This window comes from Diabrotica virgifera, chromosome 9 (assembly GCF_917563875.1).
Source record: "Diabrotica virgifera virgifera chromosome 9, PGI_DIABVI_V3a".
Lineage (NCBI taxonomy): Eukaryota > Metazoa > Arthropoda > Insecta > Coleoptera > Chrysomelidae > Diabrotica > Diabrotica virgifera.
This window is the reverse complement of record NC_065451.1, coordinates 195338878-195357634: the sequence shown is the minus strand read 5'-3', so window position 1 is coordinate 195357634 and position 18757 is coordinate 195338878. Positions and strand designations below refer to the sequence as shown.

Sequence of the window (18757 nt, the reverse complement as noted above, 5' to 3'; positions counted from 1 at the left end):
GTCGCAAATTCAATACTTTTTCCCCATCCAAGAAGTGCACAACGTCCCTAAAGAAATTTTCAATTCAAAAATTTATTTCGTCGAAGCGATAACGGTCGCTAATTTACTACTTTTTCCCATCCAAAAAGTGCACAACGTCCCTCAATATGTTTTCACTTCAAATATTTATTTCGTCGAAGCGATGATGGTCGCTGATTTAATACTTTTTTACATCGAAAAAGTGCACAACGTCCCTAAATAAGTTTCACTTCAAATATTTATTTCGTCAAAGCGATTACGGTCCTAATTCAATACTTTTCCTCCATACAAAAAGTGTACAACGTCCCTATAAAAGTTTTCACTTAAAAAATTTATTTCTTCGAAGCGATGACGGTCGCTAATTTAATACTTTTTTACATCGAAAAAGTGCACAACGTCCATAAATAAGTTTTTACTTCAAATATTTATTTCGTCGAAGCGATGACGGTCCTTAATTCAATACTTTTCCCCCATCCAAAAAGTGCACAACGTCCCTAAAGAAGTTTTCACTTCAAAAATTTATTTCGTCGAAGCGATAAAGGTCGCTAATTTATATTTTTCCCCATCCAAAAAGTGCACAACGTCCCGCAAGAAGTTTCCACTTCAAAAATTGATTTCATCGAAGCCATGACGGTCGCTAATTTAATGCTTTTTTCCATCGAAAAAGTGCACAACGTCCCTAAAGAAATTTCACTTCAAATATTTATTTCGTCGAAGCGATGACGGTCCATATTTTAATACTTTTCCCCCATCCAAAAAGTGCACAACGTCCCTTAAGAAGTTTTCACTTCACGAATTTATTTCGTCGAAGCGATGACGGTCGCGATGACGGTCGATAATTTAATACTTTTTTCCATCCAAAAAGAGCACAACGTCCCTAAAGAAGTTTTTACTTCAAATCTTTATTTCGTCGAAGCGATGACGGTCGCTTATTTATTACTTTCTCCCCATCCAAATTTAATAATTTTCCCCATTCAAAAAGTGCACAACATCCCTAAAGAAGTTTTCACTTCAATACATATACGTATAAAATTTATTTCGCCGAAGAGATGACGGTGGCGATGACGGTCGCGAAATAAATCCTTTTTCCCTATCAAAAAATAGGTTTTACATTTATTTTAAATTTAAATACTTCTATACAATTTATGTATAGATACACATAATATAGATATGTACAAAATTTATTTCGTCGAAGAGATGACGGTCGCTATGACGGTCACGAAATAAATCTTTTTTACCCCATCCTAAAATAGGTTTTACATTTATTTTAAATTTAAATACTTCTATACAATTTATATATACATACAAATAATATATAACATAAGCGATGACGGTCGCAATGACGGTCGCGATGACGGTCGCGATGACGGTAGCGATGACGGTCGCAATGACGGTCAAGAATTCAATGCTTTTCCCCTATCCAAAAATCGCACAACGTCCCTAAAGAAGTTTTCACTCCAAAAACTGAAAATGGATTAATTCACTTATTTCTCAAAAACACACCCTTTTAAATTATGATAGTAGCACTCGGCGTTTTTTTCACATTTGGGGTTCATTGACTATTTTTGAAGGAGAGATCTTTTACCTGAACTTTCGGAGAGCTTTATTATTTCACTTCTTATTTCATCAGGTCCCGCAACTTTTCTGGTCTTTGCTAATTATTATATTATACTTCTTCAAATTCAGGAACGAACCCCTTATCAGTAAACAGTTCCTAAATATACTTCTTCCATCTCTCTTTTATACAAATCAGTGATAATCAGTTGGCCGTCTCTATCAACGATGTTATTTTTTGTAATTTTTTTGTACTAACCCGTTACTTCTCTTATTTTTTTATATCTGCATATTAAATGCATCATGTTTTCCCGGTAACGCTTCAATTTCCAAACATTTGTTTTCGAAATATGTTTCTTTTGCATTTAGTCCGTATCTCCAGATTAATTGTTTAATAAATCTTTTTTCGATTATTTACTTTTTTCTATTATCTATTAAGTTTTGAGTTGAACTGCTCATAATCGTTTTGATCTCTCTTCAATGGCCCTTGATGGATTCTTTTGTTCGTTATTCTCAAAGTTGCTTCTTAATAATTGTCTTCAATCATCTGAGGGTCGATCCATGCCAAGTGGTCCAATATAAATTAAGTTGGTTGCTTGACTATTTTTAATATTTTTTATTTTTCTACCTTTTAAACTTCAGTCTATAGAGACTACACAATTCCATTTATTTTATTTTTAAAAAATTTAGTTTTCCGATGACGGCCATTTTTGTTAAAGCGTTTCGATATTTTCACGGAAAACATGGCTTCGCTCTTTAGCCCATCTTTTTATTAAGGTTGGTCCTAGAACAATAAATTAAAAATCAAACTTTTTAGAAAAGTATGCTCTAAAAAAACGGCCTGTGGCATTATTTAATTTCAAACTACCCTTAAGGCCTTAAATGAACCTCAAAGTTTGAAAAGGTAAACTGATAAAATTACATTTTCAGCATTTTTTTAACAGCATAAGGCAAGCTGATAATGGTTTGTATTTTTTTTCTGCAAAATGCATACGTACATACTTTAAGTAAAAAAAGTTTGAGCTTTGAGACTTGAGTAAATTTTTTCAAAAAAATCTCAAAAATGTACTTTTTTGAAAAATCTCAAAGTTTGACCCCTTGTATCTCTTGAAATTTAGCTGAATGTTAGCCCCTAGCAAGTAGAATAAGGAGTAAAAATTTGGGGTTGCAGACTTATCTCCTATAGGAGTTACAGGCCTGAAAAAATGGTCAAAAATCAAAATGGTCAAAATTTGAGCGTTTGCAGGCAGGGTGTAATTAAAATTCAAATAAACTGTCTAATGAAATAAAAATTAATCTATTTTCACCAGATTTCACAATGAATACAAATTTATACAGGGTGGGCCAAAGAAAAGATATTGGTAGAAAAGACCTTGATATTTGGCAGTTATTATATTTTAAGGGAATGCCGAAACAGGTCGATTTTTATTTTTAAATTACTTTTTTTGTATATATATTGCATACGTCTCCATGACGTGTCATCGTCAGTGACGTCATCCAGCTGGGTGTGATGACGTAATCGATGATTTTTTTAATGAGAATAGGGTTTGTATGTTTTCTCATTTGAAAGAGTGTTCATTTCTCTGTTTAGTAGTATAAACAATAATAATATAATTATTTATACAGGGTGGCCAAAAAACAATTTGTGAATTAAAGTAATTGACACAAAAAGAAGAATGTATGTAATTTATTTAACTCAAAATACATTTTATTGCTGTATATTGCTAAATATATTTTTCGCTTAAATTAAATGTTTAAACTGTCAAGAGGTAGGTGGGATGCTGTTTGTGATTTAATTTAAGCGAAAAGAAATGTTTATTATTTGTGAAATAAACATTTTTTCTATTTTCTGATAGCAGTACAATGTATTTTTAGTTGCCACAAGACCCCTATTCCCATTTAAAAAAATCATCGATTACGTCATTATGCTCTGATGGATAACGTCACGTAGTATGAAATATATCCCAAAAAGTTGCGATATAATAAAACTAAAAATGGAGCTATTTCAGCATTTCCTTAAAATCTAATAGGTAACTATTGCCAAATATCGAGGTGGACTCTTTTCTTTGGCCCACCCTGTATAAATTTGTATTCATTGTGAAATCTGGTAAAAATACATTAATTTTTATTTCATTAGACAGTTTATTTGAATTTTAATTACCCTGCCCGCAAACGCTCAAATTTTGACCATTTTGATTTTTGACCATTTTTTCAGGCCTGTAAGTCCTATATGACGTAAGTCTGCAACTCCAAATTTTGACTTCTTATTCTACTTGCTAGGGGCTAACATTAAGCCAAATTTCCAATTTTTTCATCCGTGGCCATCAGGGATATAAGGGATCAAACTTTGAGATTTTTCAAAAAATTACATTTTCGAGATTTTTTTTGAAAAAATTTACTCAAGTCTCAAAGCTTAAACTTTTTTTATTTAAAGTATGTACGTATGTCTTTTCCAGAAAAAAATTACAAGCCATTATCGACTTTTCTTATGCTGTTAAAAAAATGCTGAAAATGGAATTTTATCAGTTTACCTTTTCAAACATTGAGGTTCATTTAAGGCCTTAAGGGTAGTTTGAAATTAAATAATGCTACAGGCCATTTTTTTAGAGCATACTTTTCTTAAAAGTTTGGTTTTTGATTTATTGCACTAGGACAAACCTCAGTAAAAATATTGGCTAAAGAGCGAAGCCATGTTTTCCGTGCAAATGATCGACACGCTTTAACAAAAATGGCCGTAATCGGCAAACTAAATTTTTTAAAAATAAAATGAATGCAATTTTGTACTCTCTATAGACTGAAGTTTAAAAGGTAGAAAAATAAAAAATATTAAAAATAGTCAAGCAACAACCTTTAAACCACTTGGCTTGGATTGACCCCTGAATGTTGTTCAAACAGCAGTCTGTAGTCAGATGGAACATCGGCATCAGGAAAAGTTTTTCCAGATTTCTGCGTTTCTGTAACGTATACTAAGATTCTTTGGTAAAATTTGCGAAAAAGTCTTCCCTTTCATTTTTATCGACCAGTCCAAAATCTCCATTAATGTTACTTTGTCTGCCTTTTCCTATTTTAGCATTAATATCACCCATCTGAATGATAAGATCTCTAGTTTGAATTCGGTCAGTAACAGTCTTCACATCTGCGTAAAACTTTTTATGTTCATCAAGTTCAGTTTTTGCAATCGGTTCGGTTCGCTTATTTTGTTATGACCATTACAATAATGATTGCTGTCTTCTCCTAAGTAATACTTCATGTTTATCCACATTACATTGGCCAGATCTGCCCCACAGTATATAGAGGTTCCCTCTTTATACTGTGTCTGCGCCACCTCATGTCACTAATACCCAGAATTGATATATTATCTAGACTTATCATCTCATCGATTGCATTATGTGCTTTTCTGGGTTTGTAATTCCCCACATAAGCGCACAAAAATAGCTTCAGAACAATCATAAAACAGATGTTTTTCTTTGTTTTTAAGTAAAAAATTCTATATTATCGCAATAATATCCTTTAGTATATTAACCTCTTCTTCCCACGTGAATTACGACTGATTAATTTTATTTCGTTTTAGACTACCTATCTGATTCTTACCGTGATTTTGGCTTTGGTTCTCAAGAGTACAACAGGAGAATTTTATGTATTTGTAGGAAAAGTAATAAGCTTCTTGATAGAATTTGCAAGACTGCAAACTATATTTCTGCCTTTTTATCCAGAAACGAAAATTTTCAGTAAGTATCTACTGTTTCATTTATTTAAATATTTTTTAGCATAAATGTTAGCACTAAGGGGTAAATCGAAACAAAAAGCACTAGTAAAATTAAAAATTATAACATGAAAAAATTGAAAGCAAATAAACCATTATACAAGGAGAAAATTTCACAAATAATGTTCGATTTTATTGTCCAAGTCTGTTTTCCCACTATCTACTTTCTATGTAAATGCTATCCTGGAAAAACATACAGAGCAACTTGAAAAAGCATGCCAAGCAGGATTAAATTTTATGAAAACTATTATTTTAACATATTTTTCTCTAGATAATAAATAGACGAAAATAATAAAAAAAATATTACTTTTCGTTAAAGCTATACGGGCAAAGGCCAAAAATGATTTTAATGCATTTGGTTATCCATTCAAATAAATGGACAGCAGGATCTAAGTTCTACCTGAAGTCCACCTGATGTCACGTCACGTCCATTAGAAGGAATTTTACCTACAAAATTTCAAGCATTAAATATTTAAATATATTATTATTCCCTTCTGTAACGAAGTGAAAAAACTTGTTAACCCCCTTTTCACACTAACAACTAGTAGGATAAAACGTATAGAAAAAGTATTCGACTCATCTGATGGACACTTTCAAAAGAATACAACACAAGCGCTTTCCTTCATCCAAAATTACACCTTGAGATTTTAGATGAAGGATGCCGTATTTTTTATGGACCAGGTTTTACTCTCGAACGATTTAATTTAAGCCAATTAGGAAAAGTTCCGGAATATGGCTTGTGTCAGTCTTCGACACCCGTTCAATCTAAATATCTGTAATAAAAATTTATTGCGTTCCGGATTAAGGTGAATTTAAAATAGTTTTTTTTTGGACCGTAACGTAGTCAGCAAGCTTTTGTTATATACACACCTTTTTAGAGAAAATTTAGTTTCCCGCTAATAAAAATTACTTCATGTTTTTAGCAAAAACGAAACCAGAGTATGATTTCATCGTCATTGGATCTGGTCCATCTGGAGCTGTAGTTGCAAACAGGTTAACAGAAAATCCCGATGTGAATGTACTATTGTTAGAAAATGGATACGAACCAGGCTTAGTTGCCGATATTCCCATCATCGCTGGTGCTTTAGAATTCAGCAGCTATAACTATGGATATAAATCTGAACCACAAGAACAGTTTTGTAGAGGTAGAGTCATCATTCATCATCATTCTCTTTGCCTTATCCCTATGCGGGGTCGGCTTCCCTAATTGCATTTCTCCACACAATTCTGTCTTGGGTCATATCAATGTTAATCCCCTTTACCAACATGTCCTGCCTTATCGCCTCCCCCAGGTCTTCTTTGGTCTTCCTCTCCTACTCCTTCCAGGAATCTGCACTTCAGCTATTCTTCGTATTGGGTGATTAACGTCTCGACGTTGAACATGACCGAACCATCTTAACCTATGCTCTCTCATTTTGGCATCAATTGGTGCCACACCTAGACTTCCCCTAATATACTCATTTCTAATTTTATCCTTCTTTGTCACTCCACTCATCCATCTAAGCATTCTCATTTCCGCCACATGCATTCGTTGTTCCTCTTTCTTTTTCACTGCCCAACATTCAGTTCCGTACATCATAGCCGGTCTTATGGCTGTTTTATAGAATTTTCCCTTCAGCTTCATTGGAATTTTTCTGTCACACAACACACCACTCGCTTCTTTCCACTTCATCCATCCAGCCCTAATTCTACTGCATGCATCTCCATCTATTTCTCCATTACTCTGTAATACCGATCCTAGGTACTTAAAACTATTGCTTTTCACAATCATTTCACCATCCAAAGATACCATTTTATTTGTAGTAGCTCCATCTTTAAATGAACATTCCAAATACTCTGTTTTTGTCCTACTAAGTTTTAAACCTTTTTCCTCCAGAGCTTGTCTCCACTGTTCCAGTTTTTGTTCTAAGTCTCTTTCACTATTTCCTACTAACACGACATCATCAGCATACATTAAGCACCATGGAATGTTACCCTGTAGTTTCGCTGTTATCTGGTCCAAAACTAATGAGAATAAATACGGACTAAGCACAGAGCCTTGGTGTAATCCTACTTTCACATGAAATTTATCAGTCTCTCCCACACCTGTCCTAACACTAGTCGTTACTCCCTCATACATATCCCTCACAATCTTTACATATTCACCAGGGACTCCTTTCTTATTGAGTGCCCACCACAGAATATCTCGAGGAACTCTATCATATGCTTTCTCAAGATCAATGAATACCATATGAGCGTTTGTTTCTTTACTCCTGTATTTTTCCATCAACTGCCTTATAATGAAAATTGCATCTGTTGTTGATCTACCCTGCATAAAGCCAAATTGATTCTCGGATATTTCGGTCTCTTCACGTATCCGTCTGTCAATTACTCTTTCCCATATTTTCATGGTGTGGCTAAGCAGTTTTATAGCCCTGTAGTTTGTACATTGTTGTATATCTCCCTTGTTTTTGTAAACAGGTACCAGTATACTGCTTCTCCATTCGTCTGGCATTTGTCCGACTTCCATAATTCTATTAAATAGACCTGCTAGCCACCTTGTTCCTGTCTCTCCCAATGCTCTCCATACTTCCCCAGGAATATCATCTGGTCCTACCGCTTTTCCTTTCTTTATTTTTTGAAGCGCTTGAGCCACTTCCTCGTTGGTTATTTTGGTGACCATTGCTGCTACTGTCTCCGTTGACTCTACAGGCTGTCTGTCAAATTCTTCATTTAATAAGCTGTCAAAGTACTTTCTCCATCTCTTTTTGACTTCCCTTTCGTGAACTAGTATTTTATTATTTTCATCTCGGATACATCTAATCTGATTAAAATCTTTTGCTTTCCTTGCTCTCTGTTTGGCTATTTTATATATCTTCGTTTCGCCTTCCCTGGTATCAAGTTGATCATATAGGTTTGAATACGCTTCTGCTTTGGCTTTTGCTACTGCTACTTTCGCTTCCTTTTTCGCCACCATATAGTTTTGAAGATCTGTGTCGGATCTGGTTTCTTGCCACTTTTTATATAATTTTCTCTTCTCTTTTATTTTTCCTTGTACTTCGTTTGACCACCACCAAGTCTCTTTATCCTCAAACTTTTTTCCTGACGTTTTCCCAAGTATTTCAATAGCAGTCTCTCTAATACTACTGGCCATTTTTCTCCAAATTGTATTAGGGCTTCCTTTCATGTTCCAACATATTTTTTCTACTATTCTTCTCCTGAATAGACCTTCTTTCTCATCTTTCAGCAGCCACCATTTGATTTTTTGTGGTCCTCTCCGATATTTTTGTTTAGTTTCGCTTTTTACTTCGATGTCCAGAACAAGCAGCTTATGTTGTTGGCTTACTGTCTAACAACATAAGCTGCTTGTTCTGGACAAGGTAGAGTATATTATTATATTTCTAGAATCTTATTTAACTTGTTTTCTCACTTAAAAAAATATAATAAAAATAAACGGTTTCGTTTTGATTTACATCCAGTCTCTTGTCATCCCCTAACACGTGTTTCTAGGTTTACCCGTTATCAAAGAGGCTTTGCAAGAAGACTGATCTGAATCAAAACGCACCGGCTGGTAGGTATAAATAATAAATATTTATACCGTAGTTTCATATTGATATATGTAATGCTTAGTGCTAGATTTGCTAAGGGGTAATAAACTGTCAGTACTTTTTCCACCTCTCTTTCATATCTTCCCTTTTATTTTTTTTAAATTTCGTTGGACCACGAACATCAAGTCTATTTATTACCAGACTTCTTTCCTGACGTTTTTCTAAGTATTTCGATGGAAGTATCTCTAATTATATTGGCCATCTTCTTTAAAATTGTATAAGGACTTTCTTTCATGTTCCAATATATTTTTTCTACTATTATTGTCCTGAATATACCTTATTTCTCATATTTTAACATCCCCACTTGTTTTTGTGATTTGCTCTGATAGTTTGGTTTAGTTGCGCTTGTTACTGCATTCTGTACAAGCAACTGATGTTGGATTATTGGGTGGGATGCATAAAACGTAGAACGTAGTGCCTGCTAATGCTTCAAGTATGTACTACATTTTTGAAGAATTTACTACACTTACAAATGTAATACATACTTGAAGCATTAGCAGGTACCGTTTTATGCATTCCACCCAATGCCTCACTATTACCTTACAGTTCTTACATTCATGTAAGTCTTCTTTTCTTGTTATGAAATAATTTATGCGGAAGTGATTTTGCCCACTTTTCCAATGTCCTCGTCCTCCTATGTATTGCTTGATACATAGGAGCATTGTTCTCTATCGTAACATATGTCTTCGTTCAAGCCTCTTTTCCTAATTTCCCTATGATTTCCCTCTATCCAGCTTTTCCTAGGTCTTCTTCTTTTACGCCATCCTTTTGGTGCCCATCGTAGTACTTGCTTGAATAATCTGTCTTAGTTGCTTTGTTTTTATATCGTCAATTATTCTATGCTTTACATCCATTATCTCCAATATTCTTGTATTTCTGATTTTATCTATTCTTGATATACCAGCAGCTCTTCTCCAGAAGTCCATTTCAGTTTGTTCTTAGCATATTTTCGGATTTTTCTTTAAGTGACCAAACTTCGCTGCTATATGTTATAATGCTCTTATGCTCTTAACAATGCTGTTATGTTATGTTTATTTTCTTTGGAGATACGTTGGTCCCATATTATTTGTGTTCAATTTATTCTCCTACTCGTCCTAATTTCTCTGCAAGCAATTCTGTCGCCAAACATTTCTATTCCTCCCAGCCACATATACTTCGCTTTCGACCTACTAACATTAGGGTCTCCCTCTTCAATAGCCCTTCTCCAAATCTCCAACGTCTTCTACAACATGTCTTTATTCTCCTCTACGAACACAATATCATCAGTAAAGAGCATTAACCAAGAAGCGTTAATGGCTCCTTTACTTTTTCTAGATAACTTAAAGAAAACGTAATAAAGCACCATAAACCTATGTTTCAGCTTGTACAGATAACAGAATGGAATGGCCACACGGTAAGGTTCTAGGTGGAAGCAGTGTCATGAACTACATGATATTCGTTCGAGGAAACGCTCATGATTACGATAAATGGGAAGAAATGGGGAATCCCGGATGGTCCTACAAAAACATGTTACCCTTTTTAAAGAAAATGGAGGATGCTCATGTTGAATATAGTGATACGGAATATAGAGGGACAGGCGGTCATTTGTCAGTTAGCGATGTTCCATATAGAACTGGAATAGTCGACTTATTCGTCAATGCAAGTCAAGAAGCTGGACATAAGTACCTGGATTATAATGGAAGGAAACAATTGGGGGTAAGATAAATATTTTTATTGAGCTAAAAGCATTTACCATAAATTTCTCAGCCATGACAATCTTCTATTTACAATACGTGTTCTCCCTTTTTGAGTGTATTATCACATTCATTGAGGTGCGATCCTGCATGTATCAGCAAAGAGCATGTAATTTCTGGTTTGTAATTTTCTCCAACTTTTCTCCTAATACGTCTTTGCTCTCCTCTACTATCACGGTGTCAACAGCAAAGAGCACTGAGCAAGGAGCCTACTCCCTTGCCTTCTCTGTTAGTACATCCGTAACAAGATTAAACAGATAGAGACTCAGTGAAGAACCGTCACTTAAAAACTTTCGGCAATCCGACACAGGTCCTTACTTTAAAGCATGCTTCCTCATCTTTCACGAGCCTTACGTACTTTCCAGGAACTCATTTCTCTATCACACGTCTTCATAGCTCTTGGCTAGGAACTGTGTCGTACGCCTACTCAAGATCTATAAATACCAAATGTAGCTACCTATCTGTCTTAAAGCAAACAAGACATCTGTTTTCATTCCACCACCAAGGTTCTTTGTCCCTAGGAGATATTTTTATCAGATGATTTTCCTAGCACTTCCTCTCCAAGTGGTACCACAACTTTGCTGTTCACTTCCTACCAGTCATTGACCGTGTCTTTTTCCTCAAGCTCTTTTAGTATCCTACTCTTAAGCACTATTGCCAAATCCAGTGCAACTAACTCAAGCTATATTTGAAGAGTTCCAAACTGATTGTTGTAGCGTAGGCAAGTTGCCAGAAGATTTATGACAATTTAAGACAATTTATGTGATTCACATATTTCAGGTATCGTACATTCAAGCTACTCTACGAAATGGTCTCCGCTGTAGCGCCGAAAAAGCGTACATACGTCCAGCAAGCATAAGAAGCAATTTAAAAATAAAAGTCAACTCGCAAGTCACAAAAATATTAATTAATAAAAAAACGAAGACAGCATTTGGAGTTGAATACCTTTATAGAGGTAAAAGGTACTATGTACAAGCTAAAAAAGAAGTTATTTTATCTGCTGGAGCCTTAAATTCGCCGCAAGTTTTAATGCTGTCCGGAGTTGGGCCTAAAGGTCATTTAAACGAGCTTGGTAAGCGCACATATAATTTATTTTTACGATATGTAGGAGAAATGCGTGTACCTTAAAACGGTTTTGCCTTGGGACATTGTAAAGTTATTAATAACCGTTTTATGATGGCAAAACTGTTTCCATGTTACGTCAAATGTTCGCTTTTTTGCCAGCAGCCATCTGATGATCCTAAACACCAGCTTCAGTAGAAGGGCCTCTTTCAACAAGCCAAAGGGTTAGATTTTTCTCATTATCTCCTAAAAATAAGGTGTTGCTTATTCTCGACAATCACGAAAGTTACCTCTGATTGTCTGCTACACATAGGTAGGGATAATGGCATAGTAATTTTAACTTTTACTTCGCATCTTCTTCTTCTACTTTTGGCATTATAACTCTGGATGAGTCTTTGCCTGTCTGACTATGTCCTTCCATTCAGATCTCTCTTGTGCCCTTCTTCTCCATTGTCTTATGTTCATGGTTTTCAGGACATCTTCCACGTCATCCAACCATCTCGTTCTGAGCCTTCCTTTTTTTTGCCTTCCTATCGGCTTCCATTATAATATTGTTACACTTCTTGTAAAAATATCTTTATTAAACTTGAACAGAAATTACAATACTTTAACAAACTAATAACTGCAAACTTCAAAATCTGAATAACAACTGCACTATAAATGTCAAACACATATGTTTATATAGATTCCTGACGTTCTAGACGTCACTAGACATTTCTGGGTTATTCCATGGCATCCAAAACATTGTCGTACGTGACTACTTCTTCTTTCACGTCGAGGGACTTTTTCTATGTAGGATCAATCTACGGAACTGTCATAACACTGTTCCCTCATTTATAGTTATTCGCCTCGAAGAACTGGTCTATCAGTGTCTGGTTGAAGCCAACAGGGTGGATCAGTTCCATGCTACGGGGCTAATCTCTCGATATGAACTACCTTGGGTTTACTTCTAGCTGAAAACTGAATGCGGTAGATAATATCGTTTATCGTCTGCAGGACAATGTACGGGCCTTCCCAGCTTCGTTGAAGTTTCGGACAAAGTCCTTTCTTACGTGTGGGATTGTATAACCATACTGGGTCACCTCTTTCGAATTTTGTCCCCGTAGCATGCATATCTAGCCTGGACTTGGCTTTATCACTTTGAAGCGTCAAACTTTTACGGGCAAATTCGTAGACCTTTTCTAATTTTTCTCTTAAATTTTCGATGTACGTCAGGGATGAACGTTCTTCTTTGCAGGGAGGCAATCTTCCGAAAATAAGATCTTGAGGAAGCTTCATTTCTCTACCGGTGATCATCATGGATGGAGAATAACCAGTTGCTTCATGTGCAGAACTTCTGTAGGCTAACCGGAATAGAGGAATTAAAGTATAAAGATATTGACAAATAGTTCTATTGTGTCTTTCGATAATGCCGTCTGATTGTGGATGGTGAGGCGTAGTGCGAGTTTTCTTAATACCCAAGGTTTTCATTAATTCTTCCCATAATTCTGATTCAAAATTTCGTCCTTGATTAGAATGAAATTCTAAAGGAACTCCATGTCTTATACGACGTGTGTTATAAATGCTTCGGTTACTGTAGTCGCTTTTTGATTATGAAGGGGTGAAATTTCAGGCCATTTTGAAAAATAATCCATTGCAACGATTAAGTACTTGTTACCTGTCTCCGTCGTTGGAAGTGGAGCGAGAATATCAACTGCAAGTCGTTCAAAAGGCTCTCCGGAAAGATATTGTGCCATTTAACCACGACTTCTTGTTCTAGGGCCTTCTCTACCGTTACATAAATTGCATTTCTTACACCAATCTTCTACATCTCGGCGACAATTTATCCAATAAAATCTGTCTCGAACTCTGGCCAGTGTCCTTCTTACTCAAAAATGTCCTCCAGAAAGGCTGCTATGAAGTTTTTGCAACAAACTTTTAATGTGTGATTTTGGCAGTACCACTTATTGAACTATACGTTCTCCATCGGGACTTTCCCACTTCCGATATAACAAACCATTCAAAAGATACAAGGATTCCCATTGAGCCCAGTACGCCTTTATAGTCCGACTGTATTTAGATATATCCTGCCAAGGAGGTCTTACTCCATTTTTAAGACAATCTCGTATAACTCTTAAGTCGTTATCTTTCTTTTGACTCTTCTTAAGGTTTTCCAGAGAAGTCTGGTCATTATCTTGCTGTTCAACTATCGTCATCTGCAGACTTACTTCTTCGGTTACATTCTCTTTTTGTGCTAGATGACATTGGCTTTGAACTTGTAATTCCTTTAATGCATTTTGGAATTCTTGTAATGGTTTATTTAACATATTTTTCTCTTTCATTAGTTTCTGGCATTTGTTTTCCAGATTGGACTGTGTAGTTATTGCATTTTTTCGAATTACCTTACACTCTTCTTGCAATATTGACATCTGTTCTCTTAACCTTTCCATTTCATTTTTACTAATAGCTAAGTGCTCCTTCAAATGAGTAACTTCAGATTCCAGTGTACTTTCTTCCTTTCTATTGTCACCTGTAGGAAATCTGTTTCTTAGTGATCATCTATCATCATTTCTAGTGGAACTTTGTGACACGCTTCTGGATGTCGAACTAGGCGACCTCCTAATCTCATTATTTGATTCTTCTTTCGTCGTCTGGAATTTATTTTTGCAATTATTTTGCAAATGTCCCATTCTTCCACAATTAAAACATCTTCTGTTTTGATTTTGAGGTGAGGAGACAAATAGGTGGATCATTATCTGCAGTAGTGACTTCTTCATGTTCTCGAAATCTTATGTCTTTTAATTTTGGGCGAGATTTGGAAATGCTTTTCGCCGCTTCAAACTCCTGAGCTGAGATTAATACTCCATTTATGGTGTTGTGGTGTTGTAATCCGAAGAGCTTGTTGCATTTCGATATCATGTAGTCCATCTATAAATGACTGTATACCGATTTGTTCCAGAAAATCTCTAGGTGCCTGAGGGTACGCCAAATGCAATAGTCTTTTAATATCGGCCTCACATTCTTGCAGGCTTTCGTTGTTTTTGATATCGAACTTTCAGTTGACTTTGGAAAACCTGTTTTAGATGTTGCTGGCCATATCTTGTCTCTAAAGCTTGTACGAGAGAGGTATAACTGGGTGCACCCTGGGGAAGAAATTGAAAAACAGTCGCTGCTTGTCCTCGAAGCGACACCACCAAGGAAGCTGCCATTTCGTTTTCATTCCAGCAATTTGCTCTAGCTACAGCTTCGAATTGAAAACGATAAGTTTCCCACGCTATTTGGCCATCGAACGTGGGTGGTTTTAAAATTTTGCTACTTCTAATTGTGCCTGGATCAACGATGGAAGATGAAAGGGCTGTTTGTTCGGATTCGACATTAGTAACTGAAACAATATGAGATAAATAATCTTGGGTATTAATTTTGTTTGCTAACTCGACTATTTGTTTTTCTAAACTATATTTCAAATCGTTTTGTTGCTGCTTTAGATCGTTTTGTTGCTGTTCTATTTTATTTTATAAATTATTTTGTTGTTGGTCTATTTTACTGTCTAAGTAGTTTTGTTTTTCTTCTAATATATCTATTTTATTAGTAATTCGACTTACCTCTAACTAAAAATTTTCGTGAATTTGGGACAAACTATTCATAACTTCTACCTCTGCTTGTCTACGCCTCTCCTCCTTCAGTTCCTCTTCTTGTCTACGCCTCCCCTCCTTCAGTTCCTCTTCTTGTCTACGTCTCTTCTCCTTCTGTTCCTCTTCTTATCTACGCATCTCTTCGACTTCTTGCCTACGCTTTTCCTTCACCTCCCTACGCTGCTCTTTTTCCTCTTTCTCTTCTTGTCTACGCTTTTCTTCATCTTCTTTCATTTTTATAAACCATGCGGGGGGTCCTGACGTATCCATTTCCTTACTAAATTCTGCAGATCGCGTATTAACCATTCAAAAATAATTAAATACTTCTTCTACCCCACCGCTGTCACCAATGTTACACTTCTTGAAAGTAACTTTATTCAAACTCAAATACAATATTACAACTGCACTATAAAATGTCAAACACATATTATGTTTATAAATTCCTGACGTTCTAGACGTCACCAGACATTTCTGGGTTATTCCATGGCATCCAGAACATTCATCCGAAGTTCACCGGTGAACTTCGGTTTTGTTTGGAATGCATTTCTCATTGCACGTTCATGTCAGTACACATTCTACAGCGTTCGAGAAATGCTAATAAATGGCAAACGGTAAAAAACTATCGGCATTTTGTACGACCATTTTTATGCTGTTTTTGAATAAAGTTAAATTTAAGTATTTATAGTCAAATAGTCATTTTAATAATTATAAATAATGTTATAAAAACAAAAATAATGTTATCGTTTATCGTTAGGCTTAATATAATAAAATAGGATATATTTATATTATGACAGCGTTTCGTGTTAATACAACGCATGCGTATCCATGAAATTATCAGAACTGGGTTCTAAAATGGTTGAACGGCCGAATTCCAGCGTTCAAGCATCGTTCGTTTAAACTGCCATCGGTTGAACGTGAATTGAGAAAGACAATTTTGACTTTAAACTGACGTTCACTAAAAGTTCAGGTTAAATTGGAGTTGAACTCGATATAAGAAATTGGCCCTAACTCAGGTATAAGAAATCGACCCTAAACCGTAAATATCTACCTACTAATTATGAAATTATTTTTGTTTTATTTTGTTCTTTTTAGGTATCCCGATAGTAAAAGACTTGCCAGTTGGCGAAAAAATGTATGATCACGCTACATTTCCAGCTATTATGTTTGAGGTAAACCAAAGTATTGTCTTAAATGCTGCTACAGGCTTTTTTAATCCTTTAAATTACATTGGGGTTATCTCAGATTCAGGATTATTCACTTCGATAGGTAAGTAAAATACTTTCTTTAGAAGTTAAAACAAATAGAAGTAGAGTAGTGAGATGCTACGCATTGGAGTTGAAGCCTGGTCAATTATGGACGCAACTGAAAAAAGACTTGCCAGTTTTAAATACCATGGACACAACACGCAATAATCACGGCACCATTAAGAAAGATGAAAAAGGAATAAGAAATATTCAACACCATGAAGGACCGCAGAGTCCTTCCTATTGGAGTTGGGTGCCGACCGCAGACGTGAACACATGTATGTTGTTAAGTATAGTGCGTAAAGTCAGGAAATTTAACAGTTCTGTATTTAAAAGTGAAAAAAGGCCACTCAGTGTGCTGCACTACAAACTGTAAGTTACACTTTTCTTACTACAAGTGAAAACCATTCGAATACCAAAAAGGAAACCTGGATTTAATTTAGCCAAATCAAAATTGTTGACATTTTATACTGATATCAATCATTCATTACCATTATTATCAATTCATGGTCAACCACAATGCCTCCCACTTGTTGTGTTTGCTCGAACTCGATTCTAACAGGCCCCGATGAAGTCTCATGTTCAGTATGTAAAAGCGTCGCCCATAGAAAGTGTACATCGCTTAGCCAAAATCCGTCAAATAAACTCGTACAGGAGCATATTTGCAATCATTGTGAAGTTGATTGTACACAATCACTCAATATATCCCATTTTAATGCACTTATGGGGAGACTTGATGATCTAAAAAAATGGAATTTCGGAATGTAAACAAAATATTAGTGCTTGCCAACAATCTATCTCGAATCTAAATGAACAAATTGCAACACATGCCAGCCAAATTGCTTTATGTATCAATAATATATCTGAATTAAAAATCGAACACGATCATCTAGCTACAAAAGTTGAAAAAATAGCCAATAGTGGTTCTCCCGAGGGGTTTTCTCTGCCTGAAATGTATGCTGAAACTTGTGAAAGGATTAAGCGAGAAAACAACATAATAGTTTTCGGACTACCAGAGCTTAATGCAACTTCACATTCAGATATGGCTAACACTCTAGAAATTTTAAATTTGTTAAATATCGGCAAAGAAGTACAAATTTCATCAGTTAGTAGAATTGGAAAACCAGTGCATGGTAAAAATCGACCAATTCGAGCCGAAATGAGTAAAAAATATATTGTTAGGGACATTCTACGCAATAAAAATAACCTCTGTCGTAAAGCATACCCAAATATATCTATTAAAGCAGACCAAACACCTTTACAAATGCAGGAACTGAACAATTTAAGAAAAGAACTGGATTCTCTCAAGCGAGATGGAAAATCTGTTACCATACGCTACATTAACAATGTTCCAAAAATTGTCGCAGCCAATGAAAACGTTAACAGCTCCAAAAGAAGCAGGGATGAAGAAATATCACCACCAAGAGACCGAGGATCAAAATCATCAAAAAATACCACAACTTCACAGGAAAAATAGCAATCATTACAAATTGCTTTTTGGAATTCTAGTGGCTTTTCCCATATTGAAGATTTCGTGAATTCTAATTTTTCTAGGGACATCTCGGTTTTTTGCATATCTGAAACATGGTTGTTGTATCAGCCATCATCCATATTTTTGGACAATTACAATGTTTGTTTTTCTAACGCCGTTCGTGATAAATCTCGCGGCAGGGCCAGTGGAGGTTTAATAACTTTTGTGAAAAAACCTTTAAATGTGTGTGTTTTAGATAAGTCACTGTACTGGTTAACTTGTTTAATATCCTGTAACAGTTGGGAGATAATTATAAGCAATGTTTACTTTAAGCCTAACTTAGACATTGATAGCATTTTAGAACTTTTCAATTTTTCTTTGCAAGAAGTAAACAATGCGTATCCAAACACTCCTGTTTTGATAGGTGGAGACTTTAATTGCCGAATGGGGTCTTCTGGTGAAGTACCACTAGAACTAATTTCTTACAGTAATATTTTCGCTAATAGAATAAGTAGTGACGGTATTTTTAATCGCAAAGGTGAAATTCTTCTCAACTTTATGGACGAAAATTCATTCACTCTCTTGAATGGGAGAACTAAAGGTGACATACCGGGTCAATTTACTTACTGTGCTTCTGCAGGTAATAGTATTGTCGACTTGCTATGGATGCAAAATATTCAAATTTCTTTAGTAGAAAGTCTCCAGGTTTTGGAA

The 18757-nt window shown here is 35.4% G+C and overlaps 2 protein-coding genes across 2 annotated transcripts in view; one reads left to right on the top strand and one right to left on the bottom strand.

Moving 5' to 3' along the window:
• The window catches only part of LOC114339236 (protein NDRG3), a 658690-nt gene that overhangs the window by 190113 nt on the left and 449820 nt on the right, over nt 1-18757 (bottom strand). The gene's annotated exons all lie outside the window — the stretch shown is intronic.
• Nucleotides 1-18757, top strand: part of LOC126891991 (glucose dehydrogenase [FAD, quinone]-like) — a 37651-nt gene that overhangs the window by 2334 nt on the left and 16560 nt on the right. The window contains exons 2-6 of the mRNA XM_050661367.1: nt 5144-5300; nt 6259-6480; nt 10283-10617; nt 11436-11727; nt 16421-16594. Of these exons, the coding sequence (XP_050517324.1) occupies nt 5144-5300; nt 6259-6480; nt 10283-10617; nt 11436-11727; nt 16421-16594 (1180 nt within the window). The remainder of the gene's footprint in view (nt 1-5143; nt 5301-6258; nt 6481-10282; nt 10618-11435; nt 11728-16420; nt 16595-18757) is intronic.